Source organism: Plutella xylostella, chromosome 23 (assembly GCF_932276165.1).
Source record: "Plutella xylostella chromosome 23, ilPluXylo3.1, whole genome shotgun sequence".
Lineage (NCBI taxonomy): Eukaryota > Metazoa > Arthropoda > Insecta > Lepidoptera > Plutellidae > Plutella > Plutella xylostella.
Genome location: NC_064003.1, coordinates 8,402,546 through 8,429,174, shown reverse-complemented (window position 1 = coordinate 8,429,174; position 26,629 = coordinate 8,402,546). Strand labels below are relative to the sequence as shown.

The 26,629-nt window shown below is 37.2% G+C and overlaps 3 protein-coding genes across 3 annotated transcripts; all 3 read left to right on the top strand.

The window, feature by feature from the left end:
* Positions 1 to 1,652: 1,652 nt before the first annotated feature.
* On the top strand, positions 1,653 to 2,572 carry LOC119692553. Its single transcript, XM_038113546.2, has one exon. The coding sequence runs from the start codon at positions 1,863 to 1,865 to the stop codon at positions 2,496 to 2,498; it is 636 nt and encodes a 211-aa protein (XP_037969474.2). The 5' UTR covers positions 1,653 to 1,862; the 3' UTR covers positions 2,499 to 2,572.
* A 708-nt stretch (positions 2,573 to 3,280) lies between these two features.
* On the top strand, positions 3,281 to 4,155 carry LOC119692554 (GILT-like protein 1). The gene has a single exon (XM_038113548.2). It carries the CDS (start codon positions 3,334 to 3,336, stop codon positions 3,961 to 3,963), a length of 630 nt encoding a protein of 209 aa, XP_037969476.2. The 5' UTR covers positions 3,281 to 3,333; the 3' UTR covers positions 3,964 to 4,155.
* A 1,635-nt stretch (positions 4,156 to 5,790) lies between these two features.
* On the top strand, positions 5,791 to 6,569 carry LOC119692561 (GILT-like protein 1). Its single transcript, XM_038113574.2, has one exon. The coding sequence runs from the start codon at positions 5,851 to 5,853 to the stop codon at positions 6,478 to 6,480; it is 630 nt and encodes a 209-aa protein (XP_037969502.2). The 5' UTR covers positions 5,791 to 5,850; the 3' UTR covers positions 6,481 to 6,569.
* The last annotated feature ends 20,060 nt before the right edge of the window (positions 6,570 to 26,629 follow it).

The window sequence follows — 26,629 nt, the reverse complement described above, 5'->3', positions numbered from 1 at the left end:
CCTAGTTCCATAAGTGTTATTATATCTAGGCAATGTATACATGGGCATATAACTTAGCTTACGTAGTCTAGTAGGACGTTCCTTTTTTTTCAGGAATGTTTTATTACAGTCTTCTTCGATAAGCGTTTGTAATTTTAGTTTGTCGTATATATCTAAGACTTTACAATAATGGAATAGGTTAATTTTGTTTTTCTTATATTCTAACATGATTTTATTAGGAACAATTACTTTTAATATACTTTTTTGGAGCTTATAAATCTTTTCTAAGTGTGTTTTGTATGTTTTTCCGTAGCTACTTAAACCATACCCTATTATTGAATCAGCCATCGCCATATAGATAAGTCTCAATATGTTAAATGGAACTTTATATTTGAGAATAGCCATTTTACCTAACAGTGCTCTGTTACTCCAGCTAAACAAAAACACACGAGACCTACCACGCAGTACGTACGCTTCATACAACGAGATAGAGTCGTGGTTAACGCAGCAGCGTCTTAAACTTCGTCTTCTGTATGCTAGAGTGACTCCCCAGGATCCGATCCCTGGGGAAGTCAATTTCATTAATACTACTGCGGTCTACCGACTCCTGTGCAAACAAACCTACCTAGACGACGACACAGGAAAATTAACCCTATCAATACACGTGCAAGGTCTAAATGGGGACGATGCAAGACGAAGGATAAATTAGAAGGAAGAGTTTCCTCTATCTTTCAGGACTCGGGGGGAACTCTTAAATTTTTAAATATACGCTACGAGCGTAATTGAAAACCTTCCGTTTTTTGTATCGCAAATCATCATTAAGGTGTCTGGTATCGGTGTACAGGGAATTATAAAATGTTTTAAGTTATTAGCTTAGGGTCATAGGAGCGGGCCCGCTGTTCTTATTGCTCTGAAATAGGGAATGTAGACGTTAAGTTTTTTTATGGCGTTATATTTCGTATTTTTATTATGTTTCCGGTATTATATTTTGATTATTAAAAATCTAACAATGTTTAAAGTTAACGATAGTAAACTAAATAGCTTTTATATTTCTACCTAAGTAGGTACATAATATATTTCTACTCCTGAGAAATATACATATATATATATTAGGTACTTTGCAGACCTAGGGCGATATGCACTAACCCTAAATTTAGGTATTGCAATTTTTTAAAGATAAAATGATATCTCTAATAAATAGTTGCAGCATTTAAAATATGGTGTAAAAAATTACAACAAAGTACTGAAAAAAAAACCCAAGTCTAGGTAATATTCGCTCACACATTACCATAGTATGCTACATCAATCTATCAGTGCGGTACTTTGTTGTCATTTTATTGGTCTCCTTGGAGTGACTTTGTTCGTTAAATTATACGACGTTATTTTATTTCGTCCCTAGACACCATACTGCGTATTTTTTCTACGAGGACTTAATAAGTTTCGCTGTTTATTATTCCGCAACGCAAACCGTGTCTGTAGCGAAAAACATATTTTTCTCGCAAGGAAAATGTGGCGGCTTAAAGAGTTTAAGCAAAGTTTTTGTGATGTAATCTTGGAAGATTACCTTGAAATACTTTGAAGGGGAGAAGAGATCTTGCAAAAGACAAAAGAAAATTGTTTTATAGATTCTCCAGCTGGCTTTGTAACTGAGTTTAATGACTTATAAACAATTTAGCGAAAGATGTTCAAAGTAGACCTTATTAGTAAAACATGCTTGCAACGATAATGATATTGACGTTGATGAAAAATGTCACTGGAACCTGCTTTATCCTTTCACGGTATGCAATTAGTACCACTACAACTCACATAATTCTATATTTATCGATTTAAGCAGAACATTTCGCATCAGTAAGCCGTGACCTGTTGTTGAGTGCAGTCAGAAAATGTTGCTTTGTATTTGTTTGTTATTCACGATCACCGCTGCGACTTCCGCGCAAGGAATCTCAACTGCAGACGGGAAGATCAAGATGACGATTGTGACAACGGCCGGGTGTGGGGACACTGTGAACTTCATCACGAAGCAGTTGAGTCCTGTTTATGACAAATTCAGTGAGCACCTGATTCTCGAGTTCGTCCCGTGGGGGCGGACTAGGAGGAACCGGAATGGCGGTCTGGTGTGTCAGTTCGGAACTAAAGACTGCTTCGCCAACCGCGTCCATCGCTGCACCCTCGACATGTTGAAGAACAACCAGTATAATCAGGTCAAGTACATGGTCTGTGAGTTCAGTTTACGTTCCGCATACAAGAATGCTGACCTTACGTGCGCCAAGAACGCTGGAGTCAATTTGAGTGAGCTAGAATCTTGTGTGAAGACGCCAAAAGGAGATATACTAGATGCAGAGGATGAAGCTAAAGCGGCGGAGCCAATGAGAGTCGTCAACTTCGTGCCCGCGATAGCGTTCAATGGTGTCAGTGACTACAGTGTGCAGAGAGCGGCAAGGACCGACTTGAAGACACTGGTCTGTGGGGCTCTGCAAGCTGATCCCAGTACGAGGTCAAATGTTGCTGGCTTTTGTTAGCATTATACAAAAATGATTGCATGTGTGACGAATGTGCAAAACTTGATAATTTAATACATGGTATGTAAAAACTATAATGCCGTTTTTAGTTTACAGTCCACCTAATTATGTACATATCCCAGCTGGCTTTTAGGCAATCACATCCTTTTACTATTTGGGTAAAGTAGTAGTAGAAATCTTATCAGTGAAGTTCCCGTTGGTATTCCAATGTTTTAACAACAAAGCAAGGTTAAATATTTTCAGAGCAATTGTAGGTAGTTTAAGTAACTATGCATAGTATACATTGTATCAGCTATAATATTGTCATAGGTAAAACTAACATATTTAATTTTATGTGATTAACTCGATGTGAATAAAAAACCAACGGTTACGATAATGATTAAAAAGTATTGACCTGGCAACGGAAACGTAACTGATAAAAATCAACACCGTATTTTTTATTTTGAAAGTGTACTCCGCATTCCCTACGTATTAAATGACCCACTTGCATAATCCACACTGCCCCGTTTAATAGTTTAAAATGTCTTAAGTAATTTTTGCCTTCTTAATTTTATTCAACAACACCTGTTTTATTTGTATATCCTTCATGTAGTATGATGTATGTATGTAGGTATAGGTACATGCACTAAATACCAACCGGTTACTATCTACTTACATAAGTAGTTACATATTAAATAAGCACTGTTGACATACGATATTTAATTTAATATCAGTGTCACGATAAGTCTGATGAATGATGTCCATTACACACTGTCACTCGATAATCCTACCTAAGACACAGTTTAAAAATTTCACTTTAGTTGTCCTTAATCAGTAGTCTAGTGCAGACACAATTATGTTTGTTTACGGCCTCGTGTTAATACTCGCCGCGGCTTCGGCGCAGGAGATATCCACTGTGAACGGGAAGGTGAAGATCACCACCGTGACCACCGCCGGCTGTGGGGACACCGTCAACTTCATCACCCGCCAGCTGAACCCAGTCTACGAAGAGTTCAAGGACCACTTGATCCTGGACTTCGTGCCGTGGGGCCGCACTCAGAGGCTCGCTGATGGGAACCTCAGATGCCAGTTCGGCACCCGCGACTGCTGGGCCAACCGCGTGCACAGGTGCACCCTGGAGCTGCTGAAGGACAACCAGGATGCGCAGATGAGCTATATGAACTGCGAGTTCGATGGCCCGAGGCCTGCTTATCTGCTCGGTAGTTACACTTGTGCTGCCGCGGCTGGCGTCAGCTTGGTTGACCTGGACGTGTGTGTGGCGACAGAAGCTGGTGATCGATTGGATGCGGCGAACGAGGCGGCATCCGCTGAGCCTATGAGGGTCATCGACTTCGTGCCAGCCATAGTCTTCAACGACAACATTGATCTGCCCAATCACAATTTGGCTAGGAGGTCACTGAGGAGCATGGTCTGCTTCGCGCTCGCCGGTGACGCTAGCACTGGCGTCACCAACTGTGGGCTTTAATTGGTGGAAATACATGTTTTAGTTTTATTGCTAACGGAAAAGATACACACTAGTTTCAATTTAAAGTACTAGTGATAAGTAAATAGATACTCGATCAAGGTTACAGGTGCTGTCGCGTTTGTATTTTAAAAGAATTACTTATACGCAAGTGATTGTTCTGTTTTGATACTTTGCAATAAATATTTGAATATTTTTAATTGTTTTTATTTTCATAAGGTTCTGGACCATAAATTAGACGTGTCTATCTGCTGTCTGTCTTTCAACCCGTACCTTCCAGCCACAAGTAAATAAATGTAGTAGCTTGGTTGGTTTGTTTACGTTATGTGAATAGATTTGTAAGTTTCATACAAAAATAAACGAAAATAAAAAACATACCTGGGATGGTTTGGATCTGAAATATGTAATAAGATTTTCGTCTGACATATATTATTATCGAAACATTTAGGTTGGATAATGTTGTAATTACACACAAAAAAGTGATGTACTTATTGTTTGTGTATCTCCAAATAATCATTATGCCGGTATTTATGTATGTGTTATACAATCTAATCCATTTATTTAGCTCTGATAATTAATATCATGCACATAATATATACCTACATAAACATTATGATGGTTTGAAACTGAATTACTATAAACAAATTATAGTTCGTCAGGTACTCGAGATAAATTCGATTTGGTGAAATCGATTACATTTAGCTAAATAATTCCATAAAACATTCGCACGTGAATGCTTACTTACAGTTAACTACTTGTGATAACACATTATTTCTAACTAGTATTAAGTAACTAATAAAAACCCTTAAAAACAAAATGTAAGTACCTAAGTATTTTTAACGACACAATTAACTGACCTTTGCACATTGCGTATCTAATGATGATTATTTTTAAAAAGATTTTTTTTATTATGTACCTATATTTTTTTTAGATTATATTTTTTATAGACGACCGAATGGCGTAGTGGTTAGTGACCTGACTACTGAGCCGATGGTCCCGGGTTCGATTCCCGGCTGGGGCAGATATTTGTTTAAACACAGATATTTGTTCTCGGGTCTTGGATGTGCCCGTAAAATGGCAATAGGCCCGCCCCCTATTACATTGGGACTAACATAACACTCTGGCGAAAAGTGGGTGCAGCAATGCACCTCTGCCTACCCCGCAAGGGAGTACATTAGTGCAAGGCGTGAGTGCGTGTTTCTTTTCTTTCTTTTTCTATATTTTTTTTGAGAGTGGGACGCCCATGCATCGTTGGACCGGCGAGTAGCCAGTATGTTTATATGAGAAAGGCCAAGAGCAGAGTGTTGCAGCGCTCCTCTGGCCTATGTCCATCAATGGAATAGTGGATGATTGTGAGCTGATGATAAAAACGATATTATTTCTTTATCATTTGCTTTTGTTTTTGCATATTAATTAGCTTTATTTTTTTGGCAGGGCACCTGCAGAGATAGGTATTAACAGATAATTAGAACTCTTATAGATTAGATAATGATGATTGCCATATGATTTTTTAAAGTTATTCAACAAATATTATTAAGATTGCCATATTAATTAAGTAATTTGTAATTTATGCTTTCTTCAAATTACATGCGATTTCTCATTAAGACGGAAATGATTATGACTAAACATCAAGTATCTTATGATTTTGTTACGTTTCTTGTCACCAGATGTTTTATTCACGGTATAGTGGGCGAAAGTCCAAGGGATTATAAATATTGTTGTTTAGTTACGTAAACTTTAATCAATCTAAGATCAGTATCAATAAACAAACAGTGGATTTTTTCCACTAAATCCTGTTATCAGCAGATAATCTACATACATAAAAACTTCAAATTCCTAAACTAATCACAATCAGTAGTCAAAACACTTCAGTCAAGTCACAACGAAATCATGTTGAAATTCGGTTTAGTACTTCTACTGGCCGCTTCGATCTCGGGCCAGTCGATCGACACTAAAGATGGGAAAATCAAAATTACCACCGTCACCACTGCTGGCTGCGGTGACACTGTCCACTTCATCACCCAGCGACTCAACCCAGTGTTCAACGAATACAAGGACTACCTAGAGCTGGAGTTCATTCCCTGGGGAAGGACGCGAAGGAACGCTGACGGCAGCCTGACCTGTCAGTTCGGAACCCGGGACTGCTGGGCCAACCGGGTCCACCGCTGCACCCTCAACTTGCTCAAGGGCGACCAGGCCGCTCAAATGAGCTACATGAACTGCGAATTCTCCGACCCTCGTCCCGCTTACCTCCTTGGCTCCTACACTTGCGCTGGATCCGCTGGAGTCAGCTTGGTGGACTTGGACCGCTGCGTGTCAACCTCAGAAGGGGATGACCTGGAGTATGAAGCCCAGGACGCGGCCGCTGCTCCGATGCAGGCCATCAACTTTGTGCCAGCGATTGTATTCAACGATGAGATCAATTACGACAACCATTTCCACGCGCGCGGCTTCCTCAGGAGCATGATCTGTTTCGCTCTGGAGCGAGACCCCGCTATCGGTATCAAGTGTGTATTGTAAAGTGATAGATAATTGTTTTTAAATATGATATCATCTACGTTTTTTACGTCCTTTTCTAATAATTTTGACAATATAACAATTGGTTTGGTTTTTGCTTCTCCTTTGTCACCTGTTTAGCACTCGAGTTACCCACGTGTAGAACAATCTGATGATTTATATTTATCATTATGAGTCAAGAGTCACTTATAACTTCATCTGAGTCTTATCACATTGACTTACATAGTTTATTCGTGCGTACGTACAAAGTTTAATAATCATTATAAGTGAAAAAATCTTCGCACAAGATTCTGGCTGAGTTTTATCGCGAATACTTATCTTCATCGCGCCTGTTTTCAGTTGGAGAAGATTTTGAAATTTCCAGGGGAATCCCAAGTTTCTTCGGTTTTAATCGTCAAAGTTTTGTCGTTGGACAATCGTTTGCCAGAGATAGTACTGCAATTCCCTGGTAATTTATATTAGTAAGTACCTTTGTACTTAGGGTTATGATATTTGTTGAAAACATTGTAAGTATTTGTTATCGGAGCCTAGATATAGGTACTATTAGTGGCATCTTAGGAGGTAATTGCAGATTACTGTTATCGTGGCATCAATATACTTTGTGAAGGTCATTTATTAAGTTAGTAAGCAAGCAGAGGTAAGATCAAAATAGTAGAACTTTTTCATAATAATATTTACACATAAATAGCAATTAATCACACCATGAAAAGGCTTTGCATGTTGATTGTTCATTACAATTTACAGCCCTAAGCCTGACCGTGTATGGGGTCGCAAAGTGCGTGTTTTTATCTGTCTCTGACAGTAATTGGGTGTTAATATTCGTGGATTGTTTCCCAGCGACAATGTGAGGGGACACACAATAGGACGTGGATGCGTTGGTAACGAGTTCAATTGACCATTTGCACGGTACACCTAAGTACCAGTCTAGTGCCAAGCCATTTGTAATCTTCATCCGAAAATAGGGGTGTTCTAAAATAAGATGGACTATCTGTTTTTAATGTCTGCTTGTAGCCTTTTTTTAAGAAATGACAATCCCAATAAAGTAGTTCTCTTCACTAATGACGTCCTAATGCTGCTAGTAATGACCTTTATTGAAATAATAATAATTATAGGTATGAAACTGTTCTAGAATCTAGCGTTAATTAATTATATTTCAGCGACCCAATTTTGAACTAAATTTAGCGACAAATTTAAATACAGCTCTGCTTTAAATTTTCATTGCTTATGAATAAATAAGTTTTCCAGGCAATTTAAAACAACAAAAACTACAACTGTTACACAAGTATAATAAAATATATAGGCCCTTTTGACATCTGCTCAGTAATATAACTTCCAGATTCACTCAAGAGATGACAGTTTCCCCTCGATTTTCGCTCTTATATTGAAAGCAACAGGAAATTGGCAGAAACGCTGCTTTTAGCGAGGTTTTCTCGTCACAAGTATGTGTATTGTTTCCGCGTAATTTCCAATTAGTTCGGACATCCGGCGACTACCACCGGTGCGCTATTAACATACATACAAGCGTCCTGTATTAGCCGACATAATCATTGTCAAAATAGGCGAACAGTAAGAGGACAGACTTGTGGTAAACTCGAGTGCAGATCGCGACTTGCAAAACGCTAAAATAACACCAGCGGCCGTTACACGGGTTCGTTATCAACGTAGATACACGTCACTATATCGCGAGTCGCCATAAATACGGCGGTGTGTGAGGTGGAACGCGCGTAAACAATTGTATAAACGTCGATAACCAACTCGTGTATCGGCCAAAGATTTTGTAGATATGCTCTGCTCCCGTTGGAGACTGTTAAGCAGTCGTTGAGACAGTTTGCCATCTGGTAGATTTTCATTCCCTCTACACAGGTAGATAAGATTTAAATGTTTTGCGCCTACATAGTACGTAAGTACAGTCACCTTCACAAGTCGGTATAAACTTTTGTCTTTCGCCAATAACTTGTCCTTTAACCCTATCTAACATCTGCCAAGGCTACAAACTGTCCTACTCACCAACCTATTATGCAGATGTGGTTCGGAAATAGACATTGTATGAGCCACCGACTTGTTATGAAGGAGCTTTGTACGTGCCATATTGGCTCAGTTACCATAACAGCTTACGATATTACCTACAGGGACATTACACAGCGGCATTATAGTGTATAAGTTGCCAGTAACACGATAGGGTTTGTTTTCTAGTTTTAGTGCGGTTGGGTGTCTCATTAATTTGTGAAGTGTTCTTTGTTTCGAGAGACGCTACGTATGTGACGGGTTAAAAGTGAAATACCTCTATCTACACAACACTAAATTTTAACTGGAAGGGAATGCTATTCGTATGTGTACAAATTTAAATATATAAGTAAGTTAGTATAAGTCACAGAAAAACAAACAGTGTATTAGCCACCTTATGATTTTATCCAACGCGGCGGTTAAGATAATTTGCTATTTCTGTTCATAATTAAGCGCTAATTTTTAATAATTCACAGTTAATTAAATTAATTATGCTCTGAATTCTGAATAATTCGAACAATATTAGAATAACCTTTCAGAAGGTAGGTAAAGTGAAAGGTAGAGGTCAGAGGTCGTGCGACAGATCGCTTACTCTTAGCGATCAGTAACTTTTCAAGCAATATTCTCTTCAACTGGGGTTTCTACTTAGGCGGTTCTCACACTTCCACGCATAACGCTACAGGTATGGATGAGTGGCCGAACGTTGCCGTTGCTTTTAAGTAAGACTGAGGTTCTTTTTTATAGAAAACACGCACAGTCTAACACGCAGATAGATCTAAGTACGTTCCTGCATTCATAAAATTCACTCTGCTTGATGCGTGGCAGTGGTCAATGCCCCCTGTCAGGCCTAAAGGTGGGTACTGACCAACGTTGAAAGGTGTAATGTAACATGTTACACAGCGAGCACTCGTGCAGTCAGTACGTAGTGTTACGGGGAAACCAGCAAGCTATGAGCCGATTTTAGAACACAGCGTTGCGTAAAAAACTTAGGAATGTTACATTAGAGTCCGTATCATTTTTCAGTAGGTACCCTTAACATGGTGTCACATTTGTAACTAATGAACTCATTACCACCCAATACCACATTGTGTCTTGCAACAAATCATTTGAATTTGAGTGTGAGAATGTCTTAATTCCCTCCACACAAATCACTGGAGATGAAAGAAGTGCGAATCAATAAGCGACCACCGTGGAGCGATGCAGTGGCGGCGGCGGTGGCGGCGGCTCAGAACTCAGGAGGTGGCTGAATAATTGAGGAACTCCGGTCCTGGCGAGGGCTCGCGCGATCGATACGACGTGCAGGGGGGTCACTCTATATGACGAAAAACTAAGTTTCAGAACGCTGCTGCGCGGTAGTAGCTCAGTCGGGTGAGCGCCCGCTTCTCATGCAAAATGAGATGCGGGTTCGAATCCCGGCGCTGACATGTACCAATGAGTGCTTTTAACTTAAGTACAATGTATACCATCGCTCTTACGGTGTAGGAAAACATCGTGAGGAAACCTGCATATCTAGATTTAGGTAGCACATCTACATATGTGAACCCACCAACCCGCAGTGGACCAGCGTGGTGGGAAATGGTCCAAGCTTAGGAAGGCAGTTTAGACCTTGGGGGTATGCACAAAGGTTCCACTCGAGAGAGCCAGGTGCAGGTACTTACACCCCCACAGATAATATAATAGAATAGAATAGAACGCTGCTGCGCGAGCCACGACTCTCGTTATATTAGATGTGCCGATTGCACGACAGCTCTCTTTCGTTGGTTTTTCGTCAGTATAGAGTAACCCCGCAGAGCCGCTACCTGGCACTGCCTTACCGTGTCCTTCTACCACCATCCTTCCAACCTTGTAGCGGTGCAGCGTTTTTATGTTCATCTGCAATATGTAATTTATTCAATATTCTTGCGGCTTCGCAATGATATCCTCCACGACGTATCCGTCGACGGCGACACTGAGCTAGTTCCGGGCGTGTGCTCGACAGTGGCTGGCGAACCCGAACTTTGTCTTGAATACTCTTCGGCAGATGTAGCAGAAGAGCTGACCACTTGAGTCGTATGTGTAGTCGTAGGTGGGCTTTGGGCGAGCTTCCCGATGCTGGCGTTTGGTGTCAAGGTCTTGGAGCCGGGCTTGTTCAAAATTTACCGTGACTTTCATGACTGCATTCCGCCATTCGCGTCTGTCCGTCTGGGCCACGTCTCACAAGATATATCGCACGATACCCAGCTGCCGCTTTAGTACGTCCTTGTACCGTAAGTGCTGGCTTCCGACTCTCCGTTTCCCATTCGACAGCTCAGAGTAGAAGACAGACTTTGGCAATCTGGAGTCGTTCATTCGCACCAGGTGGCCACTCCATCTTAGCTGTCCTTTCCTAAGTAGGCACTCCATGCCGGTCATGTTGGTGCGACGAAGAATCTCCGAGTTAGGCACACGATCCTCCCAGGTGACTCGCAGAACTGATCGTAGGCACCTCATGTCGAACACATCCAATCGTCGAATATCACCTCTATAAAGGCACCATGGTTTATGTATAAAAACCTTATTCTTTAAGGTAAACGTTTACCCTTCGGATCGTACGTAACGGACGCATCGCATTCAGTATACTTTGTAAAGAAATTCACACAATTGAGTCCACTTTATCTATCTATAAAAATTAAATTAATCTTTTAAATATTTAAGCATACATATACAGACAGAAGACGCGGGTAGCGACTTTGTCAAACTATGTAGGGGTAGTTAGATCATACATCTACCCAATGGACTTGTTGCCTGAAAGAAACTGCTTTTAGAGATAAGGCCGCCTTATAGACCTCGCTACCAGGCATAGCCGTGTCTCACAGTGTCCTTCTACTGCGATTCTTAGGGGTGGTGGTAATTACCACCCTTACCTACAGCCGGTTAGGCAGAGTCAGTTATTTCAATAAATTAAATATTTTAACTTAATAAATATAAAGTGATTGTGCTGAGCTGCAAAGTTTATGTTAATAGTGATAACTCAATTTCATATTCAATATGAAAAAGAGCAAACCGGCTGGCGAACGTCGCTGATTCTTATCAACTGAAGTTTTCAGATGGAAAAAGAAAAGTTGGACTCCACCTAAAGATAAGAAATTTTGCTGAAATGACGGTTGGAAATTGAGATAAGTGAAGTCTGCACTCTAGTTTATTTTATTACCGATCTGATATTTTATATCTGTTAGAATAAAGTAAAATTTATACTGACTAACTAACTAAACCATTGTGATCACCACTCAATGGACATGTCTAGGTAAACGATTTCAGTGTGGAAGCCACCAAAACTCACACACTTCCAATAAAATTTCATAATATTGTACTGACTAATTTAAATTGTTCTAAGGTGTTTAAATAAATATTTTTGATTTTGTTTTTTGATTATTTCTTTTTATTATCGTTTCATAGGATAATAATAATGATCCCAAACGATTGAAAAGAAACAAAACTAATTTGGTAAGTATTTCAAAGTAAAACTTAACAAACAATTTACAATAAAATAAATACAATTTCCTACCTTAGTGGTTCGCAATATGCAATATCTTCCGGCAGAGTAAATCTTCAGTACGGCTAATGGTGTATACTATCCGGTAAACTCGAGGGAAAGCTTTTATTACAAAAAATATTAAAATCTATAGGATAATTTTGCGAAGTACATATCTATAAATTTGTACCGTATCAAACTACCTACTAAACAAAAAGTCAATGTGTGAATTAATGAATAGGCAGTTAGTGAGTTTGACAAGGTTCAAAAGTGTATAGCTACTTATGCAGCTGACTGTACCTACTGAGTTAAATAAAGAAGTATGATTTGGTGAATTATCCGCCAGCTTTGCATCTCCTTGGGAATGCATTTCCATGAAAATAAAACATATATACGTACGGGTCATAAAATTTGAAAGTATGTACAACGTATCGTTTTAAAGAAGTTATTTGCAGAAGGAGTATAAAATTGATTTAGAAAAAAATATATAATTTGGTAAGTTATCAACTGTACCTATACACTGGTGTGAGTTATGATATTTTATGCAGACTATTGCAGACAAAAAAGTTACTACCCATGTGAAAATAAATGACAGCGGTGTAAAATATAAAACATGGCACTGATGTTGAATACATATAGTACGAGATAAATAAAATTTCTTCAGGGACTTGACTAGAGATGTTAGTAGAAATAATCTTTGTTAACTTAAGCAAAAGAATAAATAGCAATAATTTTACCTCAACTGCTTCAAAAATATTTAATTCATACTTTCTCAGCAGTTCTTCGGCCACTTCGGTGGACAAACTAAAATATTATTTTGAAACTATTAACATTTGTGAACTTTTTAAGAATGCCAAAATACTCAAGTATATAAGCCCCTAAATTTTATCTAAGTAAAAACTTTACAAATATCTTTGTGGAAAATATTTTTGTTTCGTTACAGTTGTTTCGAAAAACCTTGAGACTTATACACCGGTGTTAAAAGTTTAAGTACCTAAGTATTTTTTCAGTTGAAAACTTGGACTAATCTAACGGTATTCTCTGTGAAACTTTATTCATATACCTATGAGTTGATACACTAAAGACATATTATTATACAATTCATTAGGACCTTCTGAGATTCGGATCCGGATCCGGCCTATGAATAGTGTTATACGTATCACATTATACAGGATGTTCGGCACATGGACGGACACATTTCGATCATAGAGGAGGTTATGGGAAGTATTTTTACTTTGATACCTATGTCCAAAACCCAAAAGTCATCTCTTTTCTCCCCTGTGACTGTTACCTACAGATAGTGTATGTCGTCACTAAATCGCTAATACCTAAGAACACAATGACTATTGACTAACCAGCTAAAGCCTTCGGCTCTATACGCTGCTTTACGGTCTGTCATAATGTTAAATAGCCCAATATTTCACTGTACAGCATTTTTTTCAGTACCGTTGTTTGGCAACTTTGCTGGCTTTTTACTGTTATTACGAAAGTAAAGTTTAGGATTCTTCTATACTTAGTAGCCATAAACTAAAAGAGTCTGCGTATAAAAGAGAGCTAAACATCTTATGACATGTTTTTCGTAGGGATATAAAATATACATCCAAAAATAAATACAGGAAATAGGTAAGATGAAGTCCTATGTTTGACTCGATTTACTTGAAAAAGGTGTTTTGTTGTAATTTAAAATTTGCTTACTTTTAATCTGAAAACAAGTATAAGTACATTTATTTACTGGCTTAGCTTAGAGGTTTGTACCTAGAAATAATTAAACACATTGCATTGCTATAAACTTAAAACAAGGGGTCTAGTACGATTTTTGCAATTTATGTAAACGAAAAAAGTTTTGGTTTTCTTCTGTCACCTGCATACATTATCTGTCAAAAGTTTCATGATAGTTTCCGCTAGAATCGCCACTTTGTATGTGAGAAAACTGAAACTTTTATAGTTTTCGACGAACTATCAAACCTGTGCTAGACGTACAGAAATGAATCACACAGATCCACATTAATCCGCTACCAAATTTAAGCTAATGATTAACGTCCAAGCGACTTGCCTCAATTTTCCATGCCAAAGGCTCTTGTGGTGCCTTGGGGCGTCGACGCTATTGCCAATAAGCAATTTCTTCCAGTCGAACGCATCTCGAACGGGTATCTGCTAATTAGGGACACGGAACTGATCAAAGGGTCCTCTTCTGATGTGAATTAAGAGACATCGATTTTAGTAATCGAAGTTAGGTTTGTGGGTATTCTTGGTGTGAACGCGGTTTGAAGGGATGAAATTTGTACTCGTAACTTAGAAAGAGAATCTTGTCTTTAGAAAGAGATAGAAAGAAAAATCATTTATTTCACACATGCACGCACAGAATTAAGTAAGTACCGAAAATAAAATAAATAAAAAGTAAGAAAAAAATTGTTTTATGTTGAAAAATTCATGATTCTGAGGTGGCATTATTTTTTAAACACCGACACATAGGCTTATGCTGGCTCTTGCTTACCTACTTGTGGTCGTCAAATGAGATTGTGTTGAATCCAACCATTGAGTATGGTCGATGTTCTATGGATCCAACAGGGTACGTATCTGTTCTGTTAAGAGGACAGTATACCTTCGCGATTTTAGCGAAATAGGTATTTAGGAAAATATTTTCTATCGCTTGTACTCTCATGCCGCTGGCACGGGTGCGATAGAGATGCACAGCAGCTCGCGACTGATAATAGGTACTTTTCTTGATGAAATTCTGGTTTCGGGAGAAAACGTTTTACACTAACTAAATATAAACCAATCTCTTTGATTTTGATGTCAATCGCTTCAGCATAATATATTCTAGGTTTATAGCTTTCGCTTCTTAAAAAAAATACATTGTTATTGTCCAACAAACGGATTGATTCAACAAAGTTTTTATCACAAAAATTACCATATTTGAGGTGCCTATAAGTTTGAAACTATAGAAAATTTAGAAAAAAGAAAAAGCTATAAACCTAGTTATTACTTGTGTCCATAACATACTAAAAAATCATGGAGATTGGATAATATTTAGTAGTAGTAAAACGTTTTCTCTTTTTGTATGGACGAACAAGTGGTATACTTCCCTCTTAAGGATACCCAACGTTTGTTAATTCTCCTCATTTTGTGGTCTTCACTTGAGTACTCATGTACTCAACTGTGTTGGATCCAACGTTTGTCATTGACTGTAGCGTACGCTGCCGCTGGTAAGATGTGCGGCGCTCTCATGCACAAGTTATCCTTTATTGAAATCGATCAGGATCACTCCAGTTTGATCCGGTTTCATTTAAGGTCATGTTTACGTGTGCGAACTTCAATATAACCACAGAATAATAACTAGTAGCAGGTACAGAAGTCCATCTTCGCAATGGCTATCAAAGAAATATGACTCCATCCCATAAGCAATAAGATCTAATTTAGATCGCGCTCCAGCCGCACACGTTTTTATTTACTTACCTACCAATTTATTTTTGAGGGAATATGCGCCTTATTTCACTGGACTACGGTGCATAATAAGTTATACGTGGTTATACGCATTGAAAAAGAAGCCACCTTAGGGTTGCCTCAGCACCACAGACTACAACGTTTACTAAGCAACGGACTGAGTTTGTAAAAAGAATGTCATGATATTAAAACAAAATAATTTGAATTTAGAATACAAAGCTATTCCAAACTTTTTTTCTATTGGAAATAACCAGTAAAAACAATGACAAAATCATAGTTAAGATATTTCGAAGTACATAAAATATGTATGAATCTAAGTACCTAAAACATTTAATTTTGTGAAAACAATTTTTTTTTCGTTATAATTTATATTATGGATATAATTTATATTATGATACAGAACGTTTTAGTTTCGTTAAGCACTAATCCCACTCAGCGCACATTTTATAATCGATTCATTAATACATTTTGAAGGTAGTTGTGTCTGTAAATTTAATACTTTTACGAAAAAAAAAATTGGAATAGACTTGGTTCAACATGGAGAAAAAAAGAGTTTGTAGTTCGGATTAATTTCATTTCAAATAAGGAACGTAGAAGAAATCAATAAAATACTTAGATTAGTTTTACCTGTCAGCATCTTTTGGTAATAAAAAAAAATTAAATTTGGATCACGATCCGTATTTAAGCAATTAAATACGGCACAGTATTTTTTTGCTGCTTTTTTTCTTTTTATGTCCATTTTTCTATTCATAAATTTTAATAAATACCTACCTAAATACGACATTTATAAACTAGTACGAAATAGGAACAAATAGCGCGCGCGTGTATCGTCTTCCGCTTGCGGCAGCCGACTAGATTCGCCCCCTCGAGGCGGCAGGCGCCAGGCCGGCGCCTGCGCCGCCCACGCGCGGAGTGACACAGGCCTGATATAACGTACTATTTTGTGAATAAAACTACCTTATTATTTTATATAAGTGCTTACTTTATAGGAAAAGTGTAAGACTAGACTAGAAAAAAACTCATACAATGCTATATAGTAATACGATTATTTGATAAAAGCTACTCTGATTAATATCTCTTGTTCAAAATGAGCTGAGTTGACCAACAATATAAAAATCATGTTTGTTTCAGTTTACATACATTACCAAATTTTCAACCCCTGTGGCAGCTGATGTCCTTAGTTTTTGTATGAAATTGTTCTACTAGGAAACATAATTCAACATAGGTAGTGATGGAAAAATAAGAGTGAGAGGCTAAAATAAATAGTGGTATAGGGATGTACCCGCAATCCCTATATCCTAAGACCCCGATAGTCCTAGTGCCCGTTATTTTCCCCAGCACTATCATAAAGCGGCTAGCGCTTTGCATTTTCAAACTTTTCGCTTCTCTGTTCGCGTTATTGGAAATTCCAGTTCATATTCTTTATTTGAAAATGGTTTAATTGGACTTGTTTAAAGTTTATTTTGCAGTGCGCTGAAATGGGAGCGCATTTTTAAACTAAATTGCTGTTGGGGCGAAACAGCTCTCACGCAGTACTCAATATAAGGTGGGTCCGAGCCGTAAAAAAGTTTGGCCACATTTTAATCAATAGCTGAAGAAAAAAACTCGGAAAATATACCGATCGAGCCTAATTTTGGTCCACTTTTGATTCATTATAGCTAGGATACTCATAATGAAGTAAGTAAAACCTTATTACCAACTTTTCCTGTGCCTCCTGCGGGTTGAATGGCAGAAAATGCTTTTAGCATTAAGTCCACCCTTTGTACTTTCATTTGTAATATTTGTACAATAAAGAATTAAATAAATAAATAATAAATAAATACAACACTGAGACTTACTGCTGTACTGACATTAATTAAACAATTCAATTTTTAATACACATTTATCATTTAATGGTTTCCTAACAAAAAAAAAACGTATATGTCAATATAAATAAAGGCAATCAGTTAAATATTTAATGTGCCGTCTGTTTTTATGTAATGAATTTAACATAAGTAATGTAATAACCTTCTATTTTACCTACAACACTACAACCCCACAAAACCTAAGAAAATATTTACAATAGCCTGAACAAGAAAAGCATATTTCACAGTAAAGTTTGACAGTTGTGTCCTTCAGCAAAGATTTATTACATTGTGAATATGAAGCGGGCGTCTTCCCATGTCGGCATAGAAAAATTACGTAGTTTTCCCGAGAGACTGTATTAAAATGTGTTTTCGTTGTTACGTCACACGGATTTTGGGCGTAATAAATCATGAATCTTTCCCACTGTGTACTTAGTTTGTTTGTACTGCTATTGTTATACTGTACAATGTAGTTTAGGCATTTTACCTGAGGTGCCGTGAAGTGTTTTAACTCGCGTTTTCCCCATGGAAGAGGTTTTAAAATTATACTTGTTTTTTTTTGTAATTGTTATGTCATTGGTGGTGTTCACGGTAGGTACTTAATCTCCTTACAACTTACAAGACCGTGTCACTTTCATCATAATATCGCATGGAGTCTTGCAAGCATGTCGGTGACTAACTACTCTAGAGAGCTGAGGGCTTATCATATCACGGCCTTACGTAGACAATTCGATACTATTTTCGACATACTACACAGACATATGGAACTAACAAATGTGACTTTTGAAACTAACACATTTTGATAGTGAGATGACGATACCCAACGAAAACGGAGGTTTCGAATGATTAGCTAGTCAAATTACTTAATAATAATAATAATGTCCTCCTAGCCGAATTTCGACCACGGCGGCCAATCTCAATTGAGATCAGATCAAATTACTTACTCGTCAGTGGTAGACTCAAGCCCACGCTGTTCTACGTAAAAACATAAAACGTATTTTACATGCCTAGGTAAATAAGCAAAATAAAATTCATACAGACATAGGTATGTAGGTTAGCGAAAGAAAAATCACAGCGATATATACGGCACAAACTTTATAGCAGCCATGCATACGATTTGCCCGCTCATGTCAGAAATTTATATACGTGTTTTGATAAATTTCCAACAACTTCCAGACAGTATATTATGTTCGAAAACTGTCTCCTAACGGCACTTGCTCAACTCCGTCAAGCGTGAAAAATCTATTCTATAAGTTTGAGCATATTTTAAAATCGACCTTTGCCGCCGCCCCGTCTGATCTGAGGGCTACTCCTGAATTGTACTTTTTTTGCTGTTGTAAATACTGGTTTTTGTACCGGCTCTGAGTTAATGAAACGAATTTTTTTTGTTTAATTTAATTATTACTTAAGTTCTCTTTATATATAGGTACTTAGCTGTTTTTGAAAGTTAATGTATTTTTCTTTTTTCTTTTTTTTTGCTGTGTGTCAAATAAATGATTTCTATTTATTTCTATTTCTAAATTTTGACATAAGTACCTGTTTTAACCTATAAATTAATAGAGATATAAGTAAGTACTTCACTCTTAGAGTTTTTTCATTCATTCACCTTCATTCAAACACCAATCTATCTTTATTATTATTATAATTATGTTAACTAAAATATCCCTCTACAATGGAACCAATGAATTTTTTTCTTTTCCAAGACTAATTTATACTATTCACTACGGTTAAAATTTTGCATTCGTTTTCAAAAGTAAACCTTGTGAACCGACAAATTATACGACGATCCCGAAGTTAAATAAAAAGATAACGTTATTGTTAGCAAAGATTTGAAAGTATTTTAATTAAAATTCCCTTTAGTTACGAGTAACAAGTTACAAGCGGAGTTTGTAAGTTGACCGGCGATAGCGTTGCGACTTGCGACTTTGTAGAAAAAATAACACTTTTAATCATTTCCTTTTTAATAATTATTATGTATAGGTACCTACCTACCTAGTAAAAGATTCCGACGAATTGAGAACCTCCTCCTTTTTTTGAAGTCAGTTAAAAGTATAGTGCAGGTGGGTTATTCCGAATTTCGGGTAATTCAGATTTTTGCCAATTTCTTCCAAACGCAGCCATACTTTGAACCGTGGAACCATTCAAAATGGCAACTTAATCTTCTTCCTTGCTTGGGTTGTTCCACGGTTCAAAGTATGGCTGCGTATGGAAGAAATAAGCAAAAATCGGAATTATCCGAAATTCGGAATAACCCACCTGCACAAATATCCTTCCACCCTAAGGTTGTCTTGAAAAAATCGCTTTAAGCGATAATGCCGCCATTTTTGTACATATGTTTTAGTATTTAAGTTATGTAAGTTTATTTCATGTGTGTGTTGTGTACATGTAAAGAATATTCTATTCTATCTATTATTTAGGCGCACGGAAGGAGTGACATTTCTCCATACTCTCCACTCCACTATTCTTCCTCGAGTGACATTTCATGTGTTCCATATATAGTGCCACAAACTTATCTGTTCCGGTGACAGCGAACTTAATTGATCCATACCTCATTACTTACTAATGAATTGTATATTTTAAAACATTAGATGGGTTTATTAACACCGCAAGAGCGAAATAACAATACGAGCAAACTTAAAATCTTATAGATATAAGAAATATTAGAGATTTATTTGAGGTGTCACCGGAACAGATAAGTTTGTGGCACTATACGTACGGCGCGCCCGGTAGAACAACTAACGATAATCTAACTGCCCAATCTTTACAATTTTCACCTGGATGAAAACCCCTAATACATCGCTTGCAATGTAGACAATTATATTTATTTATTTAATCCTTCATTGCACAAATATAGAAATAAGTGTTCAAAGGGTGGACTTAATGCTATAAGAATTTTCTACCAGTCAACCCACAGGAGGTGCAAGAAAATTATACAAATAAATACTTACACTAAAAATCTTTTACATTGCTGACAAGCTATCTATAAAATTATCCCTGGCAAAAATACCTATACCTATTTTTCCATTCATATGATTTCCGTATGAAAAAATCACCATTTCACAAAACTAAAGTTGCTTCAGAATCAACTATAGTTTAGTGAAATGGCGATTTTTTTCCCTCCCTATTTAATAACAAACACAATGCAGAGATTTTTATCAACAAACACAAACACAATGCGCTCTATGACCAGTTTACCTTACTAAGGATAAATAAATAAATAAATAAATAAATAAGGTATTGTAGACTTAAGTCAAGTCTACAATTACAAACACTAACACAGAAAAACAGCTTATATCTGTAGATATGAGATCTTTTAGTTTGGCGAAACTATTACGGCCCGTATCACCTGGCTGCCCTTCATGAATTATACACGGCTCGGGCAATTTGTCCACAGATAACCTATCGGGTACCCTCAACTGAATATATTACAAATAATACAGTAACGGCCCTGTATAATGTTGGTAAAAACGCCGCTGGTTCTAGCCGCGTTCGGAAGGAAATTGTAACGTGTACTTAGAGAGGACCGTAGAACTTTCCATATATGTACAAAATAAAAAAAATCGAAATAATACAAAAAGTGTTCTTAAACCTAACAAGGTTTGGGCACTCCCTCACTCGTGATTGCACATTCATAGTAAAATATTATCACAAAATACTTTACAGCAAACAGTTGTATTCATAATACAGTAATTTCATCACATTTGACTTTAAAATATCAGATACAACGAAGATTTCTGTAATAATGAGATAGTAATGATAGCGATTATAAAAACACTAAATTTAAATTTTAAGTCTAACTTTCTGCTGGTCTGTGGAAATCTCATTTTTAATTTTCCATTCCATTTCAAATATTATTATTATTAGTTATGTATGTTAATTTCACCTTTTTACACTGTTAAATTTAAATTTCCTTCAGAATCAGCCACATTGATTGGTCCATTGACATTAGTTTACGTCATAGACTAATGTTACGACGACCGAATGGCGTAGTGGTTAGTGACCTGACTACTGAGCCGATGGTCCCGGGTTCGATTCCCGGCTGGGGCAGATATTTTTTTAAAGACAGATATTTGTACTCGGGTCTTGGGTGTTGATATTTATATTTAGTATATATCTATCTATGTATTTGTGTAGATATATCAGCTGTCCGATACCCATAACACAGGTTCTGCCTAGCTTGGGGTCGGATGGCCGTGTGTGAGATGTCCCCACATATTATTGAGATGTCCCAACACATATTAGTCTATGATTTAAATGGATCTGCATGATGTCGATAAAGTCCACACCCTAAAAACGAAAGTCCGCAATAGCATTATACAAATGTTCGGGCATTCAGCTGGCAAGATGAACGCTCTATATATTCGATTATTCTGAAAGGGTTCCGACATGTATGAATAGTTTGGGCTGAGGTCGGTACGGTGCGGGTTGGGAAATTTATATCGCCCCACGTGATAACATCGCTGTTGTTTGCGTTCCGAAATTTGTAAAATGGAATCGATTTTATTTGTATTATTGTTGTGGTATCATTCTTTCACTATCATTACTATGCTACATACCACGAGCGCTATGAGCAAGAAAATTGATAGTATTTTTTCAGGTCATTTGTTACATAATAAACAGACTTTACTAACAAAATATAATTTCCTTACAACGGATTACAGTCAGCAGCTGTTAAAATGTGTATTTCTGAAGCTAAAACTGAACCAGTTTTCATAAAACAATCACGACTGAACAAAAACACTCGAAACCAAACTTCTGTGTTACTTTGAAAGACTCTTTAAAATAATAACTTCTTTTGTCATTCTTTCTCTTTTGAAGGACTTTTTCACTTTGGAGCATATCGACCAAAGTTTTCTGTAAGACAATAAAACAAGCTCTGCCTTTCAAGTGGATTAAATAAACTCAAAGGAAAAAAGAGGACATACGGAAAAGTAGCTAAAAATTATTTTTCTTAACTTGTATCGTCTTCAAAGATTCCCCCGTTCTTTAAACCAGTATGAGATAAGCCGAAGGAATTTCAGATTATTATTTTACACGGCGCGTTCTTCTGATAAGGAAAATCTAACAAATGCAAGTATGATATCCAATCGGTCTAACATCGTTCTCTACCATGCATGGAACCAAGATGGCTCGGGACAGAATCCACGAGTCTTCCATTCTCAAATTTCCTTCGCAGCCAAAACAAAAGCAGAACAATAACAGTCATTATTTTGCCGAAAATTTCAGTGTAGCTCAATTAAAAAAACTTTATCCCAGCTTCCGTCAGCTATAGGACAATAATAACGCACTGGCTGGTCGCAATAAAAAAGGAAAATATAATATTTTGGAGGGGCCGCCAGCCGGCATGCCATTGCAGGCAACATCTGTTGTTGAATGATGAAAAGCTTAAGGCGATTACAAGTTCTTCCCATTCCAAGTTTAATATAAAAATAAGAAGATAATGCCCTTTTAAGAGTGTGTTCTTTTGCTACCGGGAAATAGCGCCATTTTGAAACTTCCATTGTTGTTTTTGAAAGTTTATTTGCTCTTTCCGAGGGGTCGCGAATGTAAGGGATCGTAATGCAGTTGTTAAAGTAAATATTGTTATACACAATGTTTGATGTTAGACTGTTGATATTTTTGAAACATATTTCACTAACATTCAGGTAAGGATTGAAAAACTGAAAATATATTTTTGATGTTTTGTCTTTTTTCAGTTTTCACATTTTCAAATCGAAATTATGGACTAAACACCAACTACTGTATGAATGGACAGTTGAAAGAACACAGATATTGTAAGTAATTATTCTTACTGAAATTCTTACACCAATATATCACTACGTATACAATATCATATAGTACCAGCTCCTCCAATAATTTCAAATCAAGTCACGCTTAGAGTGGAATTATTTTCTACGGCAAGCTTTAGCTGGTATCTGGGTTTCCCATTACCTTAATAAATTTCAAAAACAAAATCCGAGGCCATGTAAGATGGAGGAGGTATAATTATAATAAATCAAAGGCATATTCATTATTGATGGATACTAATACCCACTTCTAATGGATAAACTAGAAAAACTTGGAATCCGTGGGATACAACATAACTTGTTTCAAGATTATCTCTCGAATAGACAACAAAGAGTTAAAATAGATGAGAACGTAAGTGAGGACTTACCAATAACTTATGGTGTGCCTCAAGGAAGTGTACTCGGACCTACCCTATTTTTAACTTACATCAATGATTTGTGCAACCTCCAATTACCAAATGGCAAAGTTATAACTTATGCTGATGACACCGCTTTGATTTTTCATGGAGATACTTGGGAACAAGCTTACGATTTTGCGCAGTCAGGTTTTAATACTGTCACTTCTTGGCTTACTGATAATGTTCTCACGCTGAACGTTGATAAAACAAAATTTATACCTTTTTCAATACGAAGGTCGGCGGTGTCAGTACATAATAAATACTCCATTAAAGCTCATTTTTGTAAATCTAACCAAGTTTGTCAATGTGACGATTTAACTCTAGCATTCAATATAAAGTATCTGGGTGTAATGATTGATAGTACTCTAAGTTTTAATCGTCACATTGATCTACTGTCATCTAGGACTCGTAAACTTATATTTATCTTCAAAACCCTGCGGCATGTATCTGATAAAAACATCATCAACATGGTGTACTTAGCACTATGTCAATCAATCCTGTGTTACTGCATTACTGTTTGGGGGGGTTCATGCAAATCTAGAATAATAAAATTAGAAAGGGCGCAAAGAGCCGTCCTAAAAGTCAGTCACTCTTTACCATTTTTCTTCCCCACGAAAGATCTCTACTCTTTGTCGACTGTTCTCTCTATCCGTAAACTATTCGTTCTTAATACCATACTAAAGCAACACTCTAGCCTCAAATATGACCCATCTATTATGCAAAATAGACGCGTGAAACATATGATCTGCCGCTCAAATACAGTTATGAATACAGTGTTCTCGAATAGATTCTTTGAATTCTTGGGAGGTTACCTTTATAATAAGGCAAATAAAATGCTTCAAATATACTCGTTAACCAAAGCAAACGTCAAAAAAGTTGTATCGGAATGGCTTAGATCACTTGATTATGAAGAAACCGAAAATCTTTTACACATCGTCTCATAATACCTATTATTTCATATTATTACCTAAATATGTCAACTATACTTATTCGTCGCCACAAAAGTATTTATTTCTTTCACTGTCACACACACACACACACACACACACACACACACACACATACACACACATACACACACACATACACACACACACACACACACACACACACACACACACACACACACACACACATACGCATACATATACCCTCACACCCTACTTTATGTAAAAGTAATTGTTTAATGTTCATTGTTATCAGTTAAGACGCATTGTATCCATTGTCCACATGGTTCAGAGTAGGAGAGGCTGGTAATCCGTCATACAGGTCTCCTAGTACGGACACCAGTCTCTCACATAGATCAAAACTAATGTACAATCTAATCTTAGCATAACCATCTATACATTTTCTGTAAACATCTGTGTGAGAGAAAAATAAAGATTTTTATTATTATTATTATTATTATTATTATTGATGTGTCAGGGTCCCGGTACTGAATTTCAAATGTAAGTATGACCAGATACCTCAAAAAAGAGTTTTCAGACCTAAAAATCGGTCCTAACTGGCGAAAACATACATAGGTACAGACGTATTTTCTCCTCCTTTATTGAAGTCGGTTAAAAATGGGACTTTATGTGATAAAGTGATGTATAAGTATTTCCAATTGGATATTTTATGGCAAAACATTACGTAAAAATATTTCAAAACAAATGCCGTTTCAAAGTTATTTTTACACATTTCACACACATCCCTTGTACACAGAGGAACACTAGTAGGCTTTGTAGCCAGGAGCCGGGTGCCGTAGTTTCCATATCTGGTTGTTTATCGCGCGATCGACGCCCCCCGCTGATCTCGATGATCCATCTTGTAGGGGTCTCGGGTTCGGCACGCGAGCGGTTGGAACGCGATGCAAAAGAGAAGCAATGTGCAATAGGTAGTTTCCATGGTAGGTATGATGATGAAATCCTGTTATCCCTCATCAGGGACATAAAGCTTGAAAAAAGGATTTCCACTTCTCCCGATCCTGCGCGGCAGCTTCCAGGTCGTTCCAGCTGAGACCAGTTAATGCAGCCTCCTTTTCAACTCGTTTACATGGTATGACAATCACAATGATATTTAGCCGTGTTTTAGAGAATGGAAAACTAGCTGACATATATATTTTTTTCCTTTTTCAATTAAACCACTTAGGTAAATCTGCCATAGTATTATGTTAATAAAAGTGGCATAACTTTTAAACGGCTAAGACGATTTTGATAACATAATTATATCTAAGTACACTCGGGGTAACATAACGTATAACCCAAAAAGTTCAAATAGAATCAAATTGGTTCAGGCGTTTGGGAGCTACGCTGGCGCAGACACATACACAGACACGTTAAACTTATAACACATTTTTTTCTCTGAGGTTAAAAAGAGCGTTTTTAAAACCGCAAGTGTATAGTGGTTGTCACCGGTGCATGATCCATCTTTGCTTCCAGCGCCGCCGCGCGTGATTCCAAGAGGGTTACTCTATACTAACGAAAAACGAACGAACAGAAGCTGTCGTGCAATCGGCATATTTACTACAACGATACAGAGTCGTGGCTCGCTCCGTAACTTAGTTTTGTCATATAGAGTGACCCCCCCAAGTACAAGGGGCAGCGACGGGGGTGCCGCACAGAATTTATTCTTTCCTGATATTCCGTGCTTTGAACAGCACATAGCTTTGTTTATAGATCGGCGGAGGGTGTTATGCGCTAGTGCGGGCAAATGAATGTACTGTGAATGGAAATATGCACAGTCATCGTTATATACACAAGTATATATACTGCTGTATTTTGTCTGTAATCTGTATGTATGTCTAAATAATAATGTTTGTTACATATAAAGCAGCCCACTGCAAAAGATAACGTATACTTTTTAATTAACACGGTCCAAAAACTATAAATTTCTATCCGAAATGTATAATAAGAAAAACCCAAATAGAAAAAAAGACTGGAACTAAATGGAAAAAAACGTAGGTATATGTTTAGTATGTATCTTCATATAGAAAAGTAAACTAAATCATGTTCATTTTTAAACGCCGTTATTTAGCCAATGCATTGGTTTTGAAAGGGCTGTTATTTTATCGATTATATACAGGGTGTCCCAAAAGTCAACGTCATCCCTTAAAGGGCTGATAGGTCAGCTCATGAGAGGCCAGAATATCACAATATGACCTTAGTAAAAACTCGATAATTTTCGAGATATTGACACTTTTATAAA